Source organism: Corythoichthys intestinalis, chromosome 9, assembly GCF_030265065.1.
Source record: "Corythoichthys intestinalis isolate RoL2023-P3 chromosome 9, ASM3026506v1, whole genome shotgun sequence".
NCBI lineage: Eukaryota > Metazoa > Chordata > Actinopteri > Syngnathiformes > Syngnathidae > Corythoichthys > Corythoichthys intestinalis.
The window spans coordinates 19,262,965-19,285,480 of NC_080403.1; the positions used below are offsets into that span (position 1 = coordinate 19,262,965).

Below are 22,516 nucleotides of genomic sequence, written 5' to 3' on the forward strand. Positions count from 1 at the left end.
GACGATCTTTGGCCAAAAGCATAGCTGTCCTAAGCAGCCTGATTTAGAAGTCCACTCAAAAATGATGGGAAACAATAAAAACGCTCATTTTCAACATATTATTATAAATCTTCCTGGCTGGAATATTCAGTCAAAAAGGATGCTGTGTCTACTTCTCCACTAGGTAAGACAGATAAACACGGGCTCACGCACGCACACAAGCAAAAGCACACAGCTGGGATGCCTGTATATACGACCATGGGCTAAGCTACTATCCGAGCATATATCTTGCAAATAAATATAATTGCTGACAATGCATTTCGGGGTCATCAACATGTTTTTCCCCACCCTGCCACTAAAGTCAAACTATGACTATAGGTAGCCTAAAATTAACAGGGAAGGGACCCAAAATTAACCCATTGTCCAACTTTGACAATGATAGACGTCCAATTAATTTAAACTGGGAGGACCCAGTGTTGGAATAAGGAAGGGACCCAAAGTGCCCCAAAATGATTAGGAAGTGACCAAAAAATCTACAGGATGTGACCTATGAAAGAGAACGTAATATCTCCAGAAATCGGATTTTCTTGTTGGATGGATGAAGTGAGGTCAAACGGTTAGCACGAAAGCTAGCTGAATTACAAGCACACGCATAATGTGATAACAGGAGTTTAAAGTAGATTATCACACGCGTCTAAATTTTAGCACAAGAAAAAAACTGTTGACAATTTGTGGCAAATAAATTAACACCACATACTCAAACATAAACAAATATATTTGCAACATGTTGACAATGGAAAGAAAACCAGTTTTGTCAACAGATTTAACAGCCTAAGTGCTTAACCTCATAAAGATTGAGCAAATACTTAAAAAACACTATGGAAGTCCATTAAAAAAAAACATACGTATATACGTATATAAAAACATAAAAGCAGCAAATACAAAAAACAGCTTTGACAAATGACCTATACATTAATGATACTTGAAGTGCTTACAGAGTAATTAGAAAGGTGCGTTGAGTATTAATACATTTGAAATGTCCCACCATTGTTAGTGTGATTTCGTGAAGAGTGACTTCCAAAAAAATTGGCCGTAAACCGCTTCTAGTGCCCAAATTTTACCCCTATTCCTTTCACTATCCTCTGCATTCTACTTTTGTTCAGACTTTTGCGTCGCTCCTGGGTCTTGGGCGCTGTAGCGTCTTCCTCCTCCCACTCGTAGCAGTGGTTGACCCGGGCGCAGCTCAGTCGGCATGGCAGTCCATCTTGGTTTTCCGTGTAATGTTCAATCAGCTCTGCGAGGGAACTGAATTCGGCTTTGGATTTCTGCCACAAGCCAAAGACAAAAAGTCGTTTGTCGTTTAGACATGAAAAACAAAACATGGCTACTGTACTTAATAATACATTTTATTTCAAAACACTCGAGGACACTGTACAAGAGATACAAATTAAAATGAAGGAAAGCTCAGATTAGCAAAATAAAAGGAACATGAAATTAAAAATTCATTACAAAACAGCTGAAGATCAAGGTGGATAAGATAATTCGATCAGATGTACTTTGAGTCTGGATTTGAAAAGTGGGAAAGAAGCTGTATTGCGAAGGTCAGGTGTGTAGGGAGTTCTAGAGCTGGGAGGCAGAGTGACTAAACACTCCGGAACCGAATTTAGGAGTGGGAACCTCTTGTTACCTCACGATACGATACGCGATACAAAGCTCACGATAACGATGATCTGACGATATGGCGATACAACGATTATCGATACATCAGTCAGGAAATCATTCTAGGATATTCTACAAACAACTAATAAACAGAAAAACAAGCTTCTGCTGTGAATTGGAATGAGTTTATCACTAGTAGACGTCCAATTGAACGTCTATGGCCGTCATTGGTAGCCAATTTCAAGCAATGAGGTAATTTTGGCCCATTTAAGGTCATTTACCTGTTGATTTTCAGTTACTTCCTGTTGATTTGGGGGTATTTTATGGGTCACTTCCTGTTTATTTTGAGTTACAGAACAGAAAGTGACCTGGGAATGACCCAAATGATTAGGTAGTGACTCAAACTCAACAGGAAATGACCTGTAAATGCCCCGAAAAATCGGACAGAATGACTGCGAATGCTCTGGTGTCGAATTAGTGCTGCAACGATTAATCGATTACCTCGAGTATTCGATTAGAAAAAAAGATTCAAATAAAATTTTGCTGCTTCGAGTATTCGTTTAATTCAAGTGGCGTTGTAATGGTTTGTCTTGAAAGTGTTTACATTTATTTTCATTAATTTGGGTGGATACACGGCCGGGTAGTCTACCTCATTTCACATGGCTGAATCCATCTGCTCCCTGTTAAGACCAACATAAGCTAAGTTTTTGTTTGAGCTAATGATTTTCTTGAATGCATTCGCAATTTACTTTAAAGGTATATTCAGCCATTTTTTGTGCGAATATGTGTCTGACCCATTTGTTAAGAGCATTGTAGAAAAGCGTTTTTTATCGCATTTTATAGCATTTAAGCTAGCAAACATTTGCTATGTAAGTTAGTCAATTGTTCTTTTGTTGTACATAGATCTTATATATATATATATATATATATATACAGTTGTGGTCAAAAGTTTACATACACTTGTGAAGAACATAATGTCATGGCTCTCTTGAGTTTCCAGTTATTTCTACAACTCTGATTATTCTCCGATAGAGTGATTGGAACAGATACTTCTTTGTCACAAAAAACATTCATGAAGTTTGGTTCTTTTATGACTTTATCATGGGTGGACAGAAAAAAGTGATCAAATCTGCTGGGTCAAAAACATACATACAGCAGTGCTAATATTTGGTAACATGTCCCTTGACCATTTTTACTTCAATTAGGCGCTTTTGGTAGCCATCCACAAGCTTCTGGCAAGCTTCTGGTTGAATCTTTGACCACTCCTCTTGACAGAATTGGTGCAGTTCAGTTAAATTTGATGGCTTTCTGACATGGACTTGTTTCTTCAGCATTGTCCACAAGTTCTCAATGGGGTTTAAGTCAGGACTTTGGGAAGGCCATTTGAAAACCTTAATTCTAGCCTGATTTAGCCATTCCATTACCACTTTTGATGTGTGTTTGGGGTCATTGTCCTGTTGGAACACCCAACTGCGCCCAAGACCCAATCTTTGGGCTGATGACGTTAGGTTATCTTGAAGAATTTGAAGGTAATCCTCGTTCTTCATTATCCCATTTACTCTTTGTAAAGCACCAGTTCCATTGGTAGTAAAACAGCCCCACAGCATAATACCACCACCGTGCTTGACGGTAGGCATGGTGTACTTGGGGTTAAAGGCCTCACCTTTTCTCCTCCAAACATATTGCTGGGCATTGTGGCCAAACAGCTCGATTTTTGTTTCGTCTGACCAAAGAACTTTCCTCCAGAAGGTCTTATCTTTGTCCATGTGATCAGCAGCAAACTTCAGTCGAGCCTTAAGGTGCCACTTTTGGAGCGCTTTCTTGCACGGCAGCCTCTCAGTCCATGGAGATGCAAAACACGCTTGACTGTGGACACTGACACCTGTGTTCCAGCAGCTTCTAATTCTTGGCAGATCTGCTTTTTGGTGAGTCTCGGTTGAATCTTCACCCTTCTGACCAATTTTCTCTCAGCAGCAGGTGATAGCTTGCGTTTTCTTCCTGGTCGTGGCAGTGACAAAACAGTGCCATGCACTTTATACTTACAAACAATTGTTTGCACTGTTGCTCTTGGGACCTGCAGCTGCTTTGAAATGGCTCCAAGTGACTTTTCTGACTTGTTCAAGTCAATGATTCTCTTTTTCAGATCCATGTATGTATATTTTTGACCCAGCAGATTTGATCACTTTTTCTGTTAACCCATAATAAAGTCATATAAGAACCAAACTTCATGAATGTTTTTTGTGGCAAAGAAGTATCAGTTCCAATCACTCTATCGGAGAAAAATCAGAGTTGTAGAAATAACTGGAAACTCAAGAGAGCCATGACATTATGTTCTTCACAAGTGTATGTAAACTTTTGACCACAACTGTATATACACACACCATGTAAAGCTCAGCTCAGGTATTTTAATTTTTTATGTCCCTTATCTGATTACTCGATTATTAGAAATAAATAGTTCATCGATTAATCGGCTACTAAAATAATTGATAGCTGCAGCCCTATTTCGAATGAACGAACGTTCCCAGTCTAAATGGATTGGGCGTCGAGCACCGTCAATGGCAGCCTTAGATTTACCTGAGACACTATTTTGGTGGAAGATTTTGGTAGCAACTTGTTGGTCCATTTTTTTTTTTTTTTTTTTAAACTGACACCTTTTTAAAACGTTATCTCGATTCTTGGCAGGAGCATATCGATAACCTTTTGGGATACAAACTATCACGATATATCACCATTTCGATATTTTGTCACACCTCTAGAACCGATGGTGGTAAGACAGGCACAGGGGACAGAATAGTGGAGGTAGAAGAGGACTGAAGTGGACGGCGAGGAATGTTAATACAAAGGAGCTTAGCAATGGAGGATGGCTGTAAAGAGCTTTGAAGGTGATGAGGATGATCTTCTAATTAATTTTTTGATTTGTTAATTTGCCTTATGAAAGGCGGTGCAGTCTAGTTCCATGACTGAACAAGGATGTTGTGAGACATTAAAAAAAATATATATATGGCGGAAAACACAGACAAGACTGAAAAAGCAGTTTCTGCTCTTGCACTCCTCTTTAAAATAAACTGCTGTATTTTAAGCCAAAGAACTTTTGTGTTTGATAGAACAATATGTCTATATGCTGCCATAGCAGATTCATGGCGCATTAAGCCCCCAAACTTTAATTTGTCCGTTTTACCCTGGAAACCCCTGTTTACAGACAGTACGCAACTGCTTTTGTTTCAACCCAGCCATAAAACGAAGGTAATTAATTATATTTGTTATTAAAAATGTCGTTTTTAGCTTCGAATCATGAATTGATGTCTTATATTTCTTTTTTTAATAAAAAATTATTCACTCATATATTTTAAACTTTTAAACATTATGTCACAATGAAAAAAATGGCGTCTGTAAAAAAGTGACGGATATTTACCTCATACTATCGCTCAATTGTATTTTTTTTGTTACTGTCGCATTTTCTCCGATATGTTAGATGACAAATAATCGATCCAAACAAAGGAAAATTGGGGGAAAAAAAAAAAACGTTTAAAAGGGTAAATATATGAAAAAGAAAATCTCGACCACTCCTTGATGTCTGTGATTTCTGCATCGCGACCCTTTTTATATTACCATGTTTCACCAATAAAATCCCCAAAAAATCCAGCTGTGATACATGCTACAAGGAGTTTTGGATCCAAACAAGGTAAGCACGCGATAATATCTCGTTAAAGTCATGGCGCCTGTAATTCTGCTCTTGCTTGCGCTCACCTTCAGATGGAGTTTTGCTGTTTAAAAAACTTTTTTTTTTTTTTTTTTTTTTAAATGCCTTCCAATTCAAAATTTTTCTTCCCCCAGAAAATTTAGATTTTAGGCTTAGGTGTGGGGGGGAACGGTGTTCTTCCAAAACATGCTACACGGGTGAAACGTACTACAAGACTAATTTGACACCCAAAGTACTACCGTATGCTTTGAGCTTGTTTTGTTTAGATGCATACAGACGGAATACAATATAGTAACAGTAAAGATGCCTTAAGAAAATACTTTAACATAGTAATATCAAATAAGTGTGGTTTAAATATGCAACGTGACTAATATGGTCAACAGACGATACAATCCGATTTAAAGCTACCACAAGAAAACTTGATGCTTGAAAAGTATGAGAGGGAAACACATGCAAAAAGTATTTTGAGCCAATGAAAAGGTAATAAAAGACTCAATAAAAACACAAATACCAAGCACTCTTCACCGAGGTGCGCATGTGTTAAACATCTCGCCGCGTAGAAGGAATTGCAGTAACCTGGTAGTGTTTGTCTAGTGAGTGACAAACCACGTCATCGCCCCACGTGTCCATTGCGCGCATGAAAATGGCGCCCTCCGTAGGTCAAAACATATACTAAATATTAGATTTTAATCATTGGCAATACTGTATGTGTTTTTAATAACATATTTTAGTACAAGAGAACAATTGTGGCTTTTTAGAGCCTATAATTCTAAGTCCGAGATTCCCTTTGAACTCAGGCATCAAGGGGTTAGAATATTTTCGTCTTCTTAGTAGGATCATCCTCTGAGGAAAAATTGCAAATTCCACTTATTTTTTAATTACAAATGATTCATAATATCGTTTGCAAAATATATTGACATGGCAACTCATAGGCTGGAATCTGGGCAAACACCTTCATGTACATGCAACAGGAGATGTTAGGCGTATAGGACGTTTCACACTATCGGCAGCCCGGTGTGAAAGGGTGAGCGGCAACCCATTCATTGTGTCTTTGGGAGGAGGCTTTTCAGCGAAAGTGAGCTGTAGCGGCCGATTTCGACGGAGTGGCAAGTCTTGATTGAGGGAATTTTCACCGAGGGGCGGGGCCCAAAACAGAAATTTGTTCTACTAGTGTCATTCAATAAATAAGGTGAATTTTTCAGTATTAGGACTGCTAATACAGATAGAAGCTTACTTTTTTCTGTTTTACTTCTTTTTCACATGGATTTAATTTCTTTTGAAGATTAAAAAAAAAACTTGAGAGTTTTGGCAATTAACAAAGATGGCCGACCAAGAAGCATGCTCTAGGATTGTACAGTGGTCATTTATTAAGTTTTTGGTTGCCGAAGGGTGCAAATCAGTTGAAATTCATAGAAGAATATCAACTAAGTATGGTGCCACATGTTTCAGCCAAAATATGTCTGAAAAAATGGCACGAAGTTTGAAAGTGATGATAAAGTGTTGTGAGCGACTGGCTGAGAAATCAATCCAGAGATTTTTACGCTTAGGGAATACGGAAGCTTCTGCACAGATGGGAAAAGTGTGTGACAGTGCTGGGAGACTTTGTTGAAAAATATAAAAACAAGTAAGCTTCTATCTGTATTAGAAGTTTTTATACCGAAAAATTCTCCTTTTTTATTGAATCGCATAACAGGGGCAAGCGTGATGATATCTCTGCTATCGGGCTGTTTCAGTGGATGGATACACACAAATGAACGAGGAAACCAAGTACACCTTGTTAATGTGCTTTTTTGAGCTCTTGGACACTCGAAAAATGGCTCCCACACCACTCCTTGTAATATATCCAATGTATACAGCGATCCCTCATTTTTTTCATGGTTAATGGGGACCGGAGCTTAATTACATTTATTTTTTAAAAATATGTTGTAGTTTTTTTGGGTGCGTCCAATGAACTTATTCAGATTTAATATTGTTAGTTAACATGTTTTTCCCCTTTTTCCCCCCCAAAGTGTAATTCAAAAACAAACAAAAAAAAATCCTTAGATGTATATTATTACAAATAGTTTTTTATCACTGCAAATGTAATAATTATTATAGAAACGAGATAGATTTATATACATTTATATAAAGAAAACAATGACTTGTACATGTATATATGCATATATACATATACATTTTTAAATAAAATACTGCATTTTTTTTTTTTTATTGAAAAAAATCCACGATGGACTGAGGGTGCGAAGTAGTGAGGGATCACTATAGTTCATTTACACCAACAAAACAACAAAAACAATTCACCTTATCGTAGTAGTAAAACTCTTTACACGGCTATTTTAATCTTCCCTACTCCTTGAAATAGGAGTAGGGAGAATATGCTTGCTGGAGTCTACCCGCTTTTCACTTCCTGACAGCGTCCAGAGGCATGTAGAATGAGAGTTTTGATTTTACTCCTGGATACTTCCGAGTAACGGATCCTTGAATAGTTCCAAACATCACTTTGACAAGGGTGGACCCCAATGCGATAATCAAACAAGTACTTAGACATGTGATTTTATCAATTTTTACCATATACTGTACAGTATGTCGCGATTACCGCTGTCCGTTCCATCGAAAACCGTTACAGCGCTGCTTGTGCTCGTAACTACAGTGGGACCTCTACTTACGAAGGTCTCTACATACAGAATTTTTAGGTTAATACAACGGGAAAATATTGCCTCTTGTTACGAAAGAAATTACAGGATACGAAAGGCAAAAATACAGTATGGCTAGTACTCTCATCCAAGATCCAAGTTTACTGAACTTAACATACTAATAGCTGCTCTGCCATTGGCTATTGTCTAGCATTCCTCGCATCCAATTGGCTAAGAAGGGACCTCTACTGTATTTCTGTCTACTGTATCCCAGCGTCCTCTTCATTCGCTACTCGTGTTCTGACAGCTTTACATGAGTGTATTAACTTATGCAGTGATCCCTCGCTACTTCGCGCTTCAAACTTCGCACCCTCAGTCCATCGCGGATTTACAGATGAGCTGTCCCGAGCCGATCGCAGAGTCTCACTCTCGCTCCCACCCTCTCACTGCTCTTTGTATGTCAGGCAGGCAGTGACAGGCACAGGAGTTGTTTATCAAAGTTAACAATGATTGACAGAGTTTGATCATGTCACAAACTTCAGAAGCACCGCATGAGTCAATCATCGTTTAACTTTTTAAACAGTTGCTGTGGCAACTCATTGTGTGTAAATAAGCAGCTCCGAGCGGATTTGAGTAGACTCACCCAATGAAGCATTTTATAAAGCCAAACATTTTTCTATTACTACTTTATTCTTGTTTAAAAATAATTCGGTGGGACAGTAACATGTTTAAAATTTATAATTATTACATAAAAAAAAAAAAAAAAAAAGTGTATCAGGGGTCGCGTTAACCGAATATTTTCCGTCGTTGACCGGTTTTTTAAAACGGTGACGGAAAAAACTGAAGTCCGTCTGTCATTTTGACAGGTTGCAATTCACACCCCAGACCACAGGCTGGCGAGCGAGCATATTAATTAGCTATTGTCTCTCTTAATGCATGACGTCGTTGGCTATTCTGTCAGAATATTGTAGCGTCACCGGGGTCTGGCGGTAGCACCGTGATTGACACATCAACGCGAGGTTCTTATTGGTGCACCCGGTGTGCCAGCGCGTCATCCAATTGGTGGACTAGATTGCCGCCTGTGTATAGACAAGTTTCCGAGGTACTTCCGGTTTACTTTATGTCTTCCTTCCCCTTCCGTTTCCGCCTGTTTGCCATTGAAGTCAATGGCGGTGGAATCGAAGTTGGAAGGTCTTTATACAAGATCCCGGGAATGTTATTTTGATGTAGGCGGGTGGAGAACCAAGCCAAGGCCTCCATGCTTCGTACCATGTCGATTTCCAAACCATGGGTGCTCGTACTCGTCATACAGGAGGGAGGGAAGGAGATGTACAAAACTGACAGCTCCTGCAGTCATGCCCCCGCTGTTATGGAAGGTAATGTGCTCTAAAAATACGAAACCTAAAATCTGGCGCATGAAACGACTTGTTGCCTTTGCTATTGATATTACGATGATGATTGTAATTACGAAGTTTAATCATTTTTACAACAACTAGCTTCTGCTACTGCTGCTAGCCGCCTGTTGCTAATCGTGTTTGAATGCACCGCATAAATCCAAGTGTTGCAAGTTTTTATTCGTTTGTTTACAGCTGGGAAACGCTGTTATAAAAGGGAAGACAACTTGGCTTGTACGTTGATGGACATATATCGAACATATATCGTTTGCGTTCCACAATGATGATGACGGCTCGACTCCCGGGAGAGGCCGAGAGAGAGGCAGGAATTGTGACAGACGGTGGTTCGCCGAGATCGCCGTGATCCAACTACGAACTTGTGAACGGTAGCATCTTTAAATATATGCTATTGGAGCTGGAATTACCGAGGACGGGAAAAAAGCACATCTAAATGCCACCGAGGGCCTCCGTGATGTCGCTATTTGTTCACGAGGCTCCGGAGCTCTGCGGTCTGATATCACATTCTCGAATGCTATTTTTGCAATACTTTTATAAATGTGATTTATTGACCTGTTTTGGAGTGCACCAATCGTTTTAAATAAAACAAGAAATGGAATTATGTCTAAATGTTTTATTGCGATCAATGCCTGCAATAAAAAAAGGAATGACATACTATTTGTGTTTACATCATATGTACATAACCTTGTAGCATTTCCTTGTAACAAAACATTCCATGTCAGCCCTTCTGCAGTCGGCAAATGTAATATAACTTGTAATTTCACCACATTTTGGTCACTAATGGCCGTAGTATCAATCCATTCCTCACGTTAACACAGGCTGACCGTTGTTAATAATTTTGTCCACGAATGATCAACGAAGTGACACGAACTGCCATCCAATCTCATCTACGTGTCATCTAGGTCGTGCTGAATCAATTTTTGAAGATTTCATGGGTTGCTCTGGCTTGATTTCGTAGTTTTATCGTCGTCAATACACTGCTAATACACTGATACTCAACCGGACCGGAAGTGCGAAGCCCATATTTCGCTCAGGAAACTTGTCTATAGACCCCAATCACATGACGTCACAACTCCGCCCCCTGACTGGAGCAGCCATATTGTCCGTCAGCTCGTCGTGTTTACACATTACTGCTACGTACATGCCTCCTATTACGGCGTGTTTTTCTGCTCGTTAACATTAATAATCAAAATGGCGAAGGCATGTGTGGCGGTTGGTTGCAGTAACAGAGAAGATAGACGGAGAGACTTGAATTTCTACCGTATTCTGAGAGACCCGAAGAGGAGAGCGAGATGGACTGCTGTAATTCGACAAGAAATCTGGGCACCAAACGATCACCACAGACTATGTAGTAGTCATTTTTTATCTGGTAAGATGCATTTAATATATATTTAGAAGATTTTGGGCTGACAACCACAATTAAGATCATTGTGTGACGTTGGTGATTGGGGTCTATATAGTTGACTCTTTTTCTTTGGGAGTGGAGTTGTTTTGTTGGTGTTGTTGGCGGTAAGCAGAGTAAAAAGAGGGAGAAAAATACAACTTCCGTGTCTAATTTTTCGCCGCCAAGCAAGCGTTACAATATTAATTAAAAATGAATGAAAACTAAATACTATTGAATATGTCATCATTATCATTTTAAAAATTTAAGTGACTGGTAAAAATAGATTATGACCGGATTTTTATGACCCTGTCAGTCAAAATGACAGACAACGAAAATGTCTAGCGCAACCTCTGGTGTGTATATATCTATATATACACACAATTTTTTTTTAAATTATACTTTGGGAAAAATAGTGAAAACATATGTCTTATATGTATCTTTCCAATGCTAAATCTGAATAAATATATTATTGTTATTATATTATTAAACACACACACACAAAAAAGTTTTTATTTGGGGGGGGGTTTCGCGACTTCGCGGTTCTTCCACTTATTGCGGTGGGTTCTGGTCCCTATGAATCGTGAAAAACGAGGGATCTCTGTATTCTTTATTCTTGTTTTTTTACATAATGCACAACTCTGATTTTATTTCTTATTCTTATTTTATTTTTGATGCATTTTTATGCATTATAAAAGATTTTATGTCTGAACTTTGGGTGTCTTGGAACGGAGTAGGGCATTTACACAGAAAACGCGTCTCTTCTAACAGAATTTTCAAGTTACGAAACTACTTCCAGAACCAATTAATTTCTTAAGTAGAGGTACCAATATATTCAGGCCTACGTGAACCATTCGACCACCCGGGGCGAGGTAAGAGTGTCACATATCTCATTCTACAAGGCTCTGACAGAGTCTACTGTATGTTAGTCTACGTGACTCTCCCATTTTAGGCTAGCCACTGGCTGCTTTTACACTGGGCTGCCGCTAGTGTGAAACATCCTTAAGTAATAGGATTCGGTCTACTTGCCTCCAAAAGAAAATTGCCTTTACGTGTGTTTTCGATGAGGTGGGTGACAAGGCCAGATGGAAATCGAATGATGAGGGACCCACTTTTGGGTTTCTTGGGGTGCGGGCATAAGAGGTAGGAACCCAAAACGTCATCAGCCAGGAGGGAGTAGCTGCTGTCACTGTGAAGCATATAAGTGTGAAATTGAACTTTCAAGTCAATCTTTTGTTAGCCTGTTGCTGCCTCCATGAGGAAAAATGCTTTTATAGTTTTTATGGGCGCAACCCCCCCTTGCACACAGACTCTGGGCTTTGGTCTTGCAGTCTGTCGTCAGAATGCCAGGGCTTCGTCATGGTAACAAAACCCAGACTCTTGATACTCTCTAGATTCTCTACCACAATTTGCGTTCCTAATTATACACAAACATGTTATCAGGACTGAACTGAAAGTATACACTCACGTTGCGATACCACCCCAACACCAAACTGCCTGAGCCAGCGCTTCCTCGGTTTCGGCCAAGCTCGGGGCCCGGGATCGTCTTGCTGGGGTCTTCTCGTGGTCCTTTTCTACTCCACAGAAAAGAGAAGACTTTTTAAATTAGTGTTGCACCGATACAAGTATCGATACAGATACGGCACTAAGAGGAAGTCAGTGGAATCGGGGCGTACCAAGAAATAACGTGCTGATGCTGCGCGATATGGACTTTTCGAGATGTACAGGGGTTGGACAAAATAATGTAAACACCTTATTAAAAAAATCAACAAAAATTAATTTAATATGATGTAGGTCCAGCTTTTGCGGAAATTACAGCCTCAGTTTTCCGAGATTGATTAGTACAAGTTGTAAATTGTTTCCAAAGGAATTTTAAGCCATTCTTTAGTTAGAATAGCCTCTAACTCTTTTAGAGAAAATGGCGTTGGAAATAAACGTTGTAACTGAATTTCTAAAACTGACCATAAATGCTCAATAATGTTGAGGTCTGATGATTGTGCCTGCCGTACAAGATGTTCAACTTTTTTAGACTGTTCCTCATGCCATTCTTTAACAATTATGTTAAATGATTATGATGTCAAAATGTCAGGTGTTTGAATTATTTTGCCCAACCCCGGTCGTTTCAAACTGCAAGCTGCACTACACAAGATGGCCGCCAGCTTTGCACGTCCAATCATTCTTCTGCTGTGAATTTAAATGAGTTTATCACTAGTATACGTCCAATCCAGTTGACTATATCACATCAAATGGATTGTACATCTAATAAAGTCAATGACACCCTTTTGAGTGAATAGCAGATTGACTTTGATAAAATATTATTTCGATAGTCGGTTGAGAAATAAGATCGTTATGCCATATTTTAATGTCATTGTGTTGTCTTTGATGGAACGTCGCCGCTACGCTTTGGTAGTGGCGATGAAAGGTCTTTAGATGGTTCTGCTATGAACTAAAATTGATTTATCACATTAAAAAGTATATTTTAAAAAATGATGAATTTAAAAATGATCAAATCATCAAAGTCAAGCAATTAGTTTTTTTTCCAATTTAGTATTTTTTATTATATTCTTTTATTTCTTATAATTTTCTTTTTTATGATCTAATTTTAGCAGTATTTTTTTTCATTTCAATTTAGTATATATATTTAATTTTTTAAAAATACATTTTTATGTAATCCTCCAATACATACAATTTCTCCACTTTATTGTACTGCAATTTTTAAAAATGTTTTTCTATTTTAGAGGTTTAAGAAATTCACCATTTGCATACTGAAATGCTTTGAGCAGCAGTCTTTCACATAAAGGTAATTTTTACTAGATGTTGTCTATCCCTTTAAGTCGGCGCTTGTACATTTGGTCACACTGGCAAGTGGGATGCCAGCTTCTTTGGAACCTTTCACCCTAGGCTGCTGCTAGTGTGAAAATGCCTCTGGAACATCTCTGTAGCGTAATAAGTGAAGACAAAAATCCAACAATAACAAAACCAAACAAGTCCCAGCTTGTTAAAGACTCAAAAGTGAGCACCTGTGGCAGCCTACCAAACCTTTTAAAGCAACACCACCACGTGAACTCCCCATTGAGTGGGCAAGAAGCGAGGGCGTTACCTAATCAAGTCCCTGAATCTGGAGAGTGCCCTTTGAACACCGGGCCCACCTTGAGATGCGCTGAGGCGCTCCTGGACGTGGCGCTGCTTGAGCGGCGTGAACGTAAAGGAGCGGTATGCCCCGGAGCGCAGCGCTTTGCTGCGGATGGCTTTCTTGCGCACCAGGGACGGGGAGGACGAGGGAAAGACTTCGTCCTGGCTGCCAAGTTGCTGCTCTTCAGCGGGCTTGTTGTGTTTCTGGAGAAAATGTGAGTAGTTTTTCAAAAGCTCTCCGGAAATACAAGTAAAAATCATGAGTGTTGCACAGATACCATTTCTGGCTCCCAAAACCATTTAGTGTGGGAATGGCCGATCCTGATACTGTTCTGATTTTTGGGGGGAAAAAATCTACAAAATATATATATATATATATTTTTTTAAAATACTAAATCACTGCATATAGTCACTTGAATAGAATATGATTGCCATCATGGCTTGGTCAGACACTACTTAAAAACCATCGTAGGAGAGTCAATGCCTTTGTACCACATTAGTGCGCTAGCTTAGCTCAGATCATGTTCTAATCACTTTTTGCTAGCTGACTACTCAAGTACACTAGCCTACTTTTCCACATTTTCCCTCAGAGCTTGCATCTTCATAAATGCTTATGTCAATGTCAGTGCTCATAAAACGTTACCATTTGACAAATAAATTTATCCAGGATTTAAAGTATTGGCGCCAATATAAAACACACGACTGCTAAAGGAGAAGATTAAAAACTCATCTCCTTGACTCAAAACACCACAAGACTATCATTTTCCATCTTACAAAAAATATTTGATGACTTTTAGCTTTTTTTTTCTACTTTTATTGCATTCTTCAGCCGTTTATGATCGACTGCCATCTTGGCAGAGGTGGGTAGAGTAGCTAAAACTTTTACTCAAGTAAGAGTAGCGTTACTTAATATTATTCTAGTAAAAGTAGTCATAAAAACAAAGTTTTTTTTTTTTTTTTTTTTAACAATGGTGCTTTTTTTCTCAGCACAAAGTTATCCATATGAACTGCTGTTATAATGATACTGTACAATCACCCATTACACAACCACATTAAGCGAAAGAAATACAAAATAAAAGAAAAATCATTGAATTCCGCCGAGAGAAAAAAAATGACAGAAATGAAGTATTCGTCCAAAGAGCACGAGTGCCCTCTAGTGCAGAAAATAGTTCCTAGTTTGAATAGCAAATAGTTCCTTCATAGTTACTATTATGAAATTAAAAGGATCATATCTCTGGTTTTTCGTGGTCAAGTCGGCGCCAAAAAAAAAAAAAAAACTGGGAGAGAGGTTTAAATCCACGCTTTCGAGTGATGTTGAGGGCAGCGCTCTACGTCGAAATACTTCATTTTTTCCGGTGCTTTAAAGACATCACGTGATTAAACAGGCTTGCGTCAGTGGCATGATCATAGAACGGCAAGCTTTTGTCCGATTAGTATAATGGAGTCATGTGATTATTGTTGCAACGTCTCATTGGTTAAATTGGTAGAGCTACTCTTGGCATTGCTTGCAAAAAAAATAATAAATCTAATATGTACAATAAAGAGCAAAAATGTAACGACTCTTGTGCAGCCTCAAGTAGCGGAGTAAGAGTAGTGTTTTTTTCTTCACAAATCGACTTAAGTAAAAAGTATGGGTTAGTAAAACTACATTTTTCTCAAAAAGTCAAGTAAATGTACTGGAGTACATGTAACACGTTGGTATCCACCTCTCCATTTTGGGAAGGAAAATCTCGAAGAGCACATATTGCATAGTATCGATGCATTATTTCTTAGTACTGTACTCCCGATACCGATGCCTACGTTTTTGTGCTGTATCGCGGGCCCCTTCTGATACTAGTAACGGTGCAACACTAAAACTCACTTAGTTCGCTAACCTTAGACCCGAACATCAACCCCCGAAACGGAGCTCTTCTGAAGGACACCAGGGCGCTAACACTGAGTGGGAAACCGTGGTTGAGCAGCGACGGATTACGACGGGGTGCAGAGCCGGAAGAAACTTCCTGGGCTTCTTCTGGGTGCTTCTCCAGGTAAGACAGCTGGAAACAGCGGCACAGCAGAAGGTTCAAGAACTGCGCCTAAAATTGGAGGAAGGAATAAGGAGCGGGTTGCAATTCCTCTTCAATCAGAAGAGCCTCTTGAGTCGGATTTGTTGTTTTACGGCTCTGGCGTGTCTGGCTCGAAAAACGTGGCAGTACAGCTGGGCGTCGGTGCTGCCTGGGTTGTGCGAGACAAATGCAAACTGGGCGTCGCTTGGTCTTGCGGTAGACAGTGACACTCTGCGCAGGGCGTGGGCCATCAAGAGAGTCTGGAGGCCAGATTAAACGCTGAACCCCCAAAAAATGTTGATTTGAATTGCCCTCCTAAACACAAAACATCCATACCGTTTCATCCTCGTTGTACATTTTCACACCTTTGATGGAGAACTTTAGGGATACAGGCCTTTTCTTCTTGGATGTCTAATGAGGAATAGTGCAGCATATTACACCAAATCAGGTGTCAAACTTAGAGACTGAGGGCCAGATCTGGCCCGCCACATGATTTTGTGTGGTCCAGAAAAGCAAATCGTGTGCATCGACTTCATGTTTTTCACTAAACTAGACAACTTTTTTTACATTGTCGTCACTTTCAGCAATGATGTGAGAATTTTTTGTTACCAATAATTTAAACAAAAAACATGGACATAACCTGTCAAATAGTACCTTCATACAAATAAAATAATACTAATAATACAAATAAAAGAGTAAATCATCACAATGATTTTGTAAAGCTGGTATCAGGTCTCCAGGTCGATCCTAAATTATGGCATTTTGTACGACGAACAATTGTTCATTCTGGTCTTTATAGACCCTACCCACGTGACGTCACAACTCCGCTCTCCTGAATGGTACCGCCCAACTGTCCGTCAAAACATAGTGTTAACCTGTTACGGCTACGTACATTCCTCCTATTTACGGCGTGTTTTTCTGCTCCTTAACATTAATAATCAAAATGGTGAAGGCGTGTGTGGCTGTTGGTTGCACTAACAGAGAAGATGGAAGGAGAGACTTGAAGTTTTACCGTATTCCGAGGGATCCAAAGAGGAGAGCGAAATGGACGGCTGCAATTCGACGTGAAAACTGGGCACCAAAAAATCACCACAGACTATGTAGTAGTCATTTTATATCCGGTAAGATGCATTTAAGATATACTTAGAGGGTTTTGGGCTGACAAATAACCACCATTAAGATCATTGCTAGGCTAATCGCCGACAACATACACGTATGTATGTAGTGAGAGTGCTATCGCTAAACCATATAAACATTAAAAGCCTTAACTCCATTGACAAACGACATGAAATACATTAGACTTGACAGTGGATGTTAGCAATAACAAAAGATTTTGAATTGAAAATTTCGTAACTCACCTTTCCAAGCATAAGATAGATTCCTGCCGAATTTTCGTGGACGAGGACCTGTTTCACCCAACCAGCAACGAAGTATTTATAAGCCTCCAAGCTCTTGAAGTTTTTCAAATTTTCGTGAGAATAGGCTGATTTTGTGTGGACAAGATAATTGTAAATATCAGCGTAGCAGATGTCAGGCAGACAGGGCGAAGACAGTGGGTCGAAAAACATCGATTTGGGCATCAAATATGGATCTGGCGACTGTATAGAACAGTGGTCTCAAACCGGTCCTCAAAGGGCCGCAGGGGGTACTGGATTTCATTCCAACCAAACGAGACAAATACCTTTTCACCAATCTGGTTTCTTACAAGTGTAATCAGTTGATTGCAATCAGGTGCTGCTTATGTTAGTAGAAATCTCATTGGTTGAACTGTTTGTGCTGGATCTGTTGGAACAAAAACCAGGACCCACTGCGGCCCTTTGTGGAGTCGGTTTGAGACCGCTGGTATAGAACGAAGCTTTTCCACATAACGCCTTTTATGCAACACATCCAATGAGTTTACGGCATCAGAAAGCACCGGGTCTTCCATGAAATGCATTTTAAATTCCTCGATCAATTGAAACCAATGCTAATACATAGACAAAATGACGGACAAGTGGGCGGAACCATACAGCGAGCACGTGGTTTTGTGACGTCGGTGGGTAGGGTCTATATGACTGGGAAGGGCAAATGAACATTTAATGGCATAAGTTGTTGGCAACAATGCACAAATTGTGCTCAAGTACTGGATTTATCAGTACTATAATGAAAATGAATGAAAATGCAAATATTTGTGTGTCATATTTTGTGACATAAAATCTCTAGCACTGTGTGTGTGTCATTCAATTTGTTGTTTTTATGTAATAATATAACACTATCATAGAGTTATATGATTTGTTAGAGTAATGGCACGCCGAAGGACATCACATTAAATAGCAGTTCCTACACAGTTCCTCTGCCTATGACTTACTTTCAGGGTCTTCAGGTTCCTGTGCAGTTGCTCAATCTGGTCGTCCAGGCAGCTGTCATCCACCAGAAATGAGCCGATGTACTTTGGACCAATACAATAAGTAATAGTGTTAAATGTAGACAAACGTGCGAATAAAGGCATTACGAGTAATGCAGACCTCAGCTGATCGTATGACTGTGCCATCCTCTTTGACTGCTGCTTCGCCCATGGTGCCTGGAGATGTCTAAAGATTTCGCACAATGTACAAACTGGTGAAATCAAAGAAAAAGAGCAACATCTGTGGATCTGTAAATAAATTCTGTATTATGGTGCATTGTGGTAGTTGGTGTGAGAGCAGAGGATGCAGAGGACAGGGTTAGATAGAGTCAACTGAGTCGCTGTGGCAAGCCCTGTAGGGAAAAGCCGAAAGGAAGAAAAATAGTGTTTAACCATAGACTTCATAATGATATTGACAGGACATGGGTCCGATTAATAGGCCTATCTCCGTCAAATCTGACTGAGTGGAAACACAGACAAAGAGCTTTTTCCGTTGAAAATTCTTGTGATTAAATGTGTGAATCCCTGAATTCTTTATATAGATGTAAAACAGTCTCGATTCTTGGTTATAAGCAAAAAAACCCTGCAGTTAGCATTTATTTTACGTAAATATGTCGAATGTGCTGCTCGTCTTTAAGCCACTGTAGCACCGCCTTATCACCACAAAGAGCTTTTTCTGTTGAAAGTTTGTGTGAATAAATGCTTAATTTGCTGAATTCTTTATAGATTTGGACGTAAAACAGTCTCGATTCTTGGTTAAAAGCAAAAAAGCGTGCAGTTAGCATTTATTTTACGTAAATATTGCGAATTATGACGGCAATGCCATAGCTGCTGATTTCTCCAGTTGATTTTTTTTTTTTCACAACGTTTCAAAGTGCATGCATGGTACGAAAAATATAATAACTACCTTGAATCCTCGAACAAATAACTCCTGAGACAATCCTTCCTGTTTGCATGCGGTACAGTTTTCATACTTTTTCCAACCTAAATCCGGTGTTAGATCACTGCATGCGTGTGCTTGAAAATAACTCCTCTTGATGGGTGTGGGCAGGCCCCCTACTTGAAGGCGTGGCGCATTGTCGGACAGATGTGACCCGTCAATATAATTATGAAGTCTATGGTTTAACACCATTTACAGTATTTAAATTTATTTTAAATTTTAAAAATCTATTTTTGATTTATTAATTTAAAAAAAAAAAAAAAACGGAAAAACAATTAAAAAAAAAAAATATTTTTTTTTTTTAAAGAAAAAAGTGGTAAACATTAAGTATACTTTATTTTTTTATTTTTAATTATAAAAAGAAAAAAAATTCTATATTCTCTTTGTTTTAATTTATTCCTGATCTTTTAAATGTATTTAAGATTTTTGTTTTTTGATTTCTTCATTTTTGTATTTGTTTTTCTCAATTGCTTTGGTACGTTTCTCAGGTCAGACTTTCGATCAGAAATTCTCAAAACTACTTGTTCAGCCCTCACAACATGTCGCACAAGTAGCAAAACAACATGGATTACCAGCAAAAGCCAGTTTTGTGAAAAATACTTAGTCTATCGCTCAAAATTACATTTCTGTGAATGAACATGTCAGTGCTGTCAGAATGACAAGTCCTTGTTTCAATGTGTACAGACAACAAGACAGTCAAATTGCTTAGTCATGCTCTCAATTGAACAATTACTGTGGTGGAAGGCTCTGATGCCTGAGATGGTGTACGTAAGTTTTGATGTAAATTGCAAATTACACCTTTGTGTGTGAGAGGTTGATTACAAGAGACTGGACAAGATTCCACAAGTTTACACTTTTACTGTTTTTACAATTTCTTGACTGACCATGTCACTGCGATACAGAAAGCAAATGACAGCACTGTATCACAAAGAAAAAAAAACCAAGCAAAATAAGAGTTGTGAACATAAGACAATCGGCACAAATAAACTTTGAGTGCTACATGTCGAGATTCTACCCCCCATTCTTTATACACATCTTGACATTCCTCCCTGTTGGGCCACAAATTTTCATCCAATGGATGTCCTCTCTTGCTATACAGCGTGGAATGAATCTTCTTGAATGCCTTATCCAGCCTGTGCAGGCATCTGCTGTGATGTCACTGCATGCTGCATTCATGGCATCCAGAAAAGTCATCCCAGTGTGAGGCTGGTGATCGTACACTTGCCATCTTCATGTGAAGAAAATTCTTCTACGGGATTGAGGAACAGGTAGTATGGTGGTAGGAACTCCATTACCATTCTGTTTTGGGTTACAAACCATTCCCTGAATATGTTAGATGTTGGACATTTTGCATGTAGACTTATGCAATGAAATAATGACTAAATGTTGTGGGTGGTGAGCCTGTTCAATAGAGACCCATGATCATCCGTTTTTACCATCATGACAGATGCAATTGATAACAACAGAGAATTGAGCAAAATCATTTGCATGGATGCACAAAAACATCTGCAACTTGCTCAAAGAAATGAGAAACTGCTTTTTTGATGTGCACTAGTGATACGATGTTGCGAGGATTGAACAAGTAGTTTTCAAAATTTCAATTCTGATCTGAGAAACGTACCAAAGCAATTGAGGGGGGAAAAGGGGCATTTCATTTTACGATTTACATGTTAAAAACAAAAAAGGGAATAAAGCAGCATATTCTCAGAATTTTATTTAAATATTATTGAAGTGACTAACACGAGCGATGCAAATACAGTCGTACCTCTACATACTGTACGTTAATTTGTTCCAGGACCTTATTTGTTAGTCGAAACGGTCGTATGTCGAGCAGGATTTTCCAATAAGAATACATTACAATTCCTTTAATTTGTTCCACAGCCTGAAAACCTACACTAAATCCTTAATAAATACTGCCGGTACTATTACAAATGGCAATTACACATAGCAAAACAAATAAATTATAAGTAAAAATCGGAATAATAATGCAGTATAATAATTATAATTAATAATTCCTGTTGTAATTGGGTTCTAATGTGGCAGACGCATTTTGCGTGCTGTGGCTGACATAACAGTGAGATGAAGAGTGCAGTATTGGTGGTGTCAACTGCGGTGAACAGTAGGCCTGTTGTGTTGCACAGGTTCTAAAATACATGATTAATAACCTGACGAAGCTGGCAATGTTACCACAACAATAATAATTGTCACCTTAACTTTTAAATTCTGGCAAAGGGAGGTCAGAGGAGGACCGTCAAGGTGGCCGCATTGTCGAGCTAGTTCACGGACACTTTTAATCTTCATTTCAATGGTAAGTGTCACCTTTTTCCTTTATTCACCACCTGCACTAATCTTCTTGGAACCCATGTTGATTTCTCTCACAAGAAAATCCGCCGTGCGTTTGTCTTGCGCAAAACAAAAACTGTGGCGCTATCATAAATCGTCGTACTTCGAGCATGTCGTCGGATGCAGAAACAAATGGCGAGTGAAATTTCACGTCAGATGTTAAAAAGATCATGTGTCGAAGCGATCGTATGTCGAGGTGCCACTGTAATTTATTTTCTCGGGCAAAATGATATGGCGGACCGGATTTGGCTCCCCAAGCCGCGAGTTTGACACCTATACTTCACGGCAAAGAATGACAGACATCAATTAAATTTGTGTTGATCTTGCTTGCACCCACTGTAAATGCAGATCAAATCTCCTGGATTAAACAACGTCAATTTATTAACACTTTGGCGAATAGAGGCGCTTATTTACACAATTAGTGCAGTTTTCATTTAAGACTTCATCCACACGCTTGAAAAAAGCTGGAAAAAAAGACACCCAAACGCGTCTCCACACGGTAAATTCACGGACCACCTCCCCTTCTTCACTGAAGGTTATTTTCGTCGGCAACACCGCCGCCCCTCACTCACCTGAAGTTTGACCGTCCGGGCTTCAGTGGTTCCTCGGTTCAGGTGTGCTGCTCAAGCCGAGTTGGGACTCCTCGTTGCTGGGTTAAGGGCGAGGACGTCTCCAAGCAGTTGTGTTCGGGTTCCCCTTGATGTGTTGACTCCTGGCCCGCTGCTCTCACATTCTTACTCGTCGATTAATGACTTATGACGTCAGAAGGCGGAAGTAGCACACCTCCATGCAACGGAATTTGGAATTGCTCCGCCTCCTAATACTTTTGTTGTTTACGGCCAAATTAGGTTTAAATTAAATTAAATTTCGATTATATTGACAGCGATAGGACGTCTAACGCTGTCAGTTGCT

At 39.2% G+C, this 22,516-nt stretch overlaps 1 protein-coding gene across 2 annotated transcripts; it reads right to left on the reverse strand.

Annotated features, from left to right (window-relative positions):
- Positions 1-622: 622 nt before the first annotated feature.
- Positions 623-22,516, reverse strand: sh2d5 (SH2 domain containing 5). 2 transcript variants are annotated; one of them, XM_057846378.1, is made up of 10 exons: positions 22,177-22,516; positions 18,443-18,508; positions 18,286-18,366; positions 16,275-16,349; positions 16,052-16,198; positions 15,768-15,968; positions 13,911-14,097; positions 12,230-12,335; positions 11,791-11,950; positions 623-1,304 (listed from the first exon to the last, which is right to left on the reverse strand). In XM_057846378.1, the coding sequence occupies exons 2-10, from the start codon at positions 18,491-18,493 to the stop codon at positions 1,083-1,085; spliced, it is 1,230 nt and encodes a 409-aa protein (XP_057702361.1). In that variant the 5' UTR covers positions 18,494-18,508; positions 22,177-22,516; the 3' UTR covers positions 623-1,082. The 2 variants fall into 2 exon arrangements, with proteins under 2 accessions (XP_057702361.1, XP_057702362.1); XM_057846379.1 differs by having other exon boundaries at positions 18,443-18,533.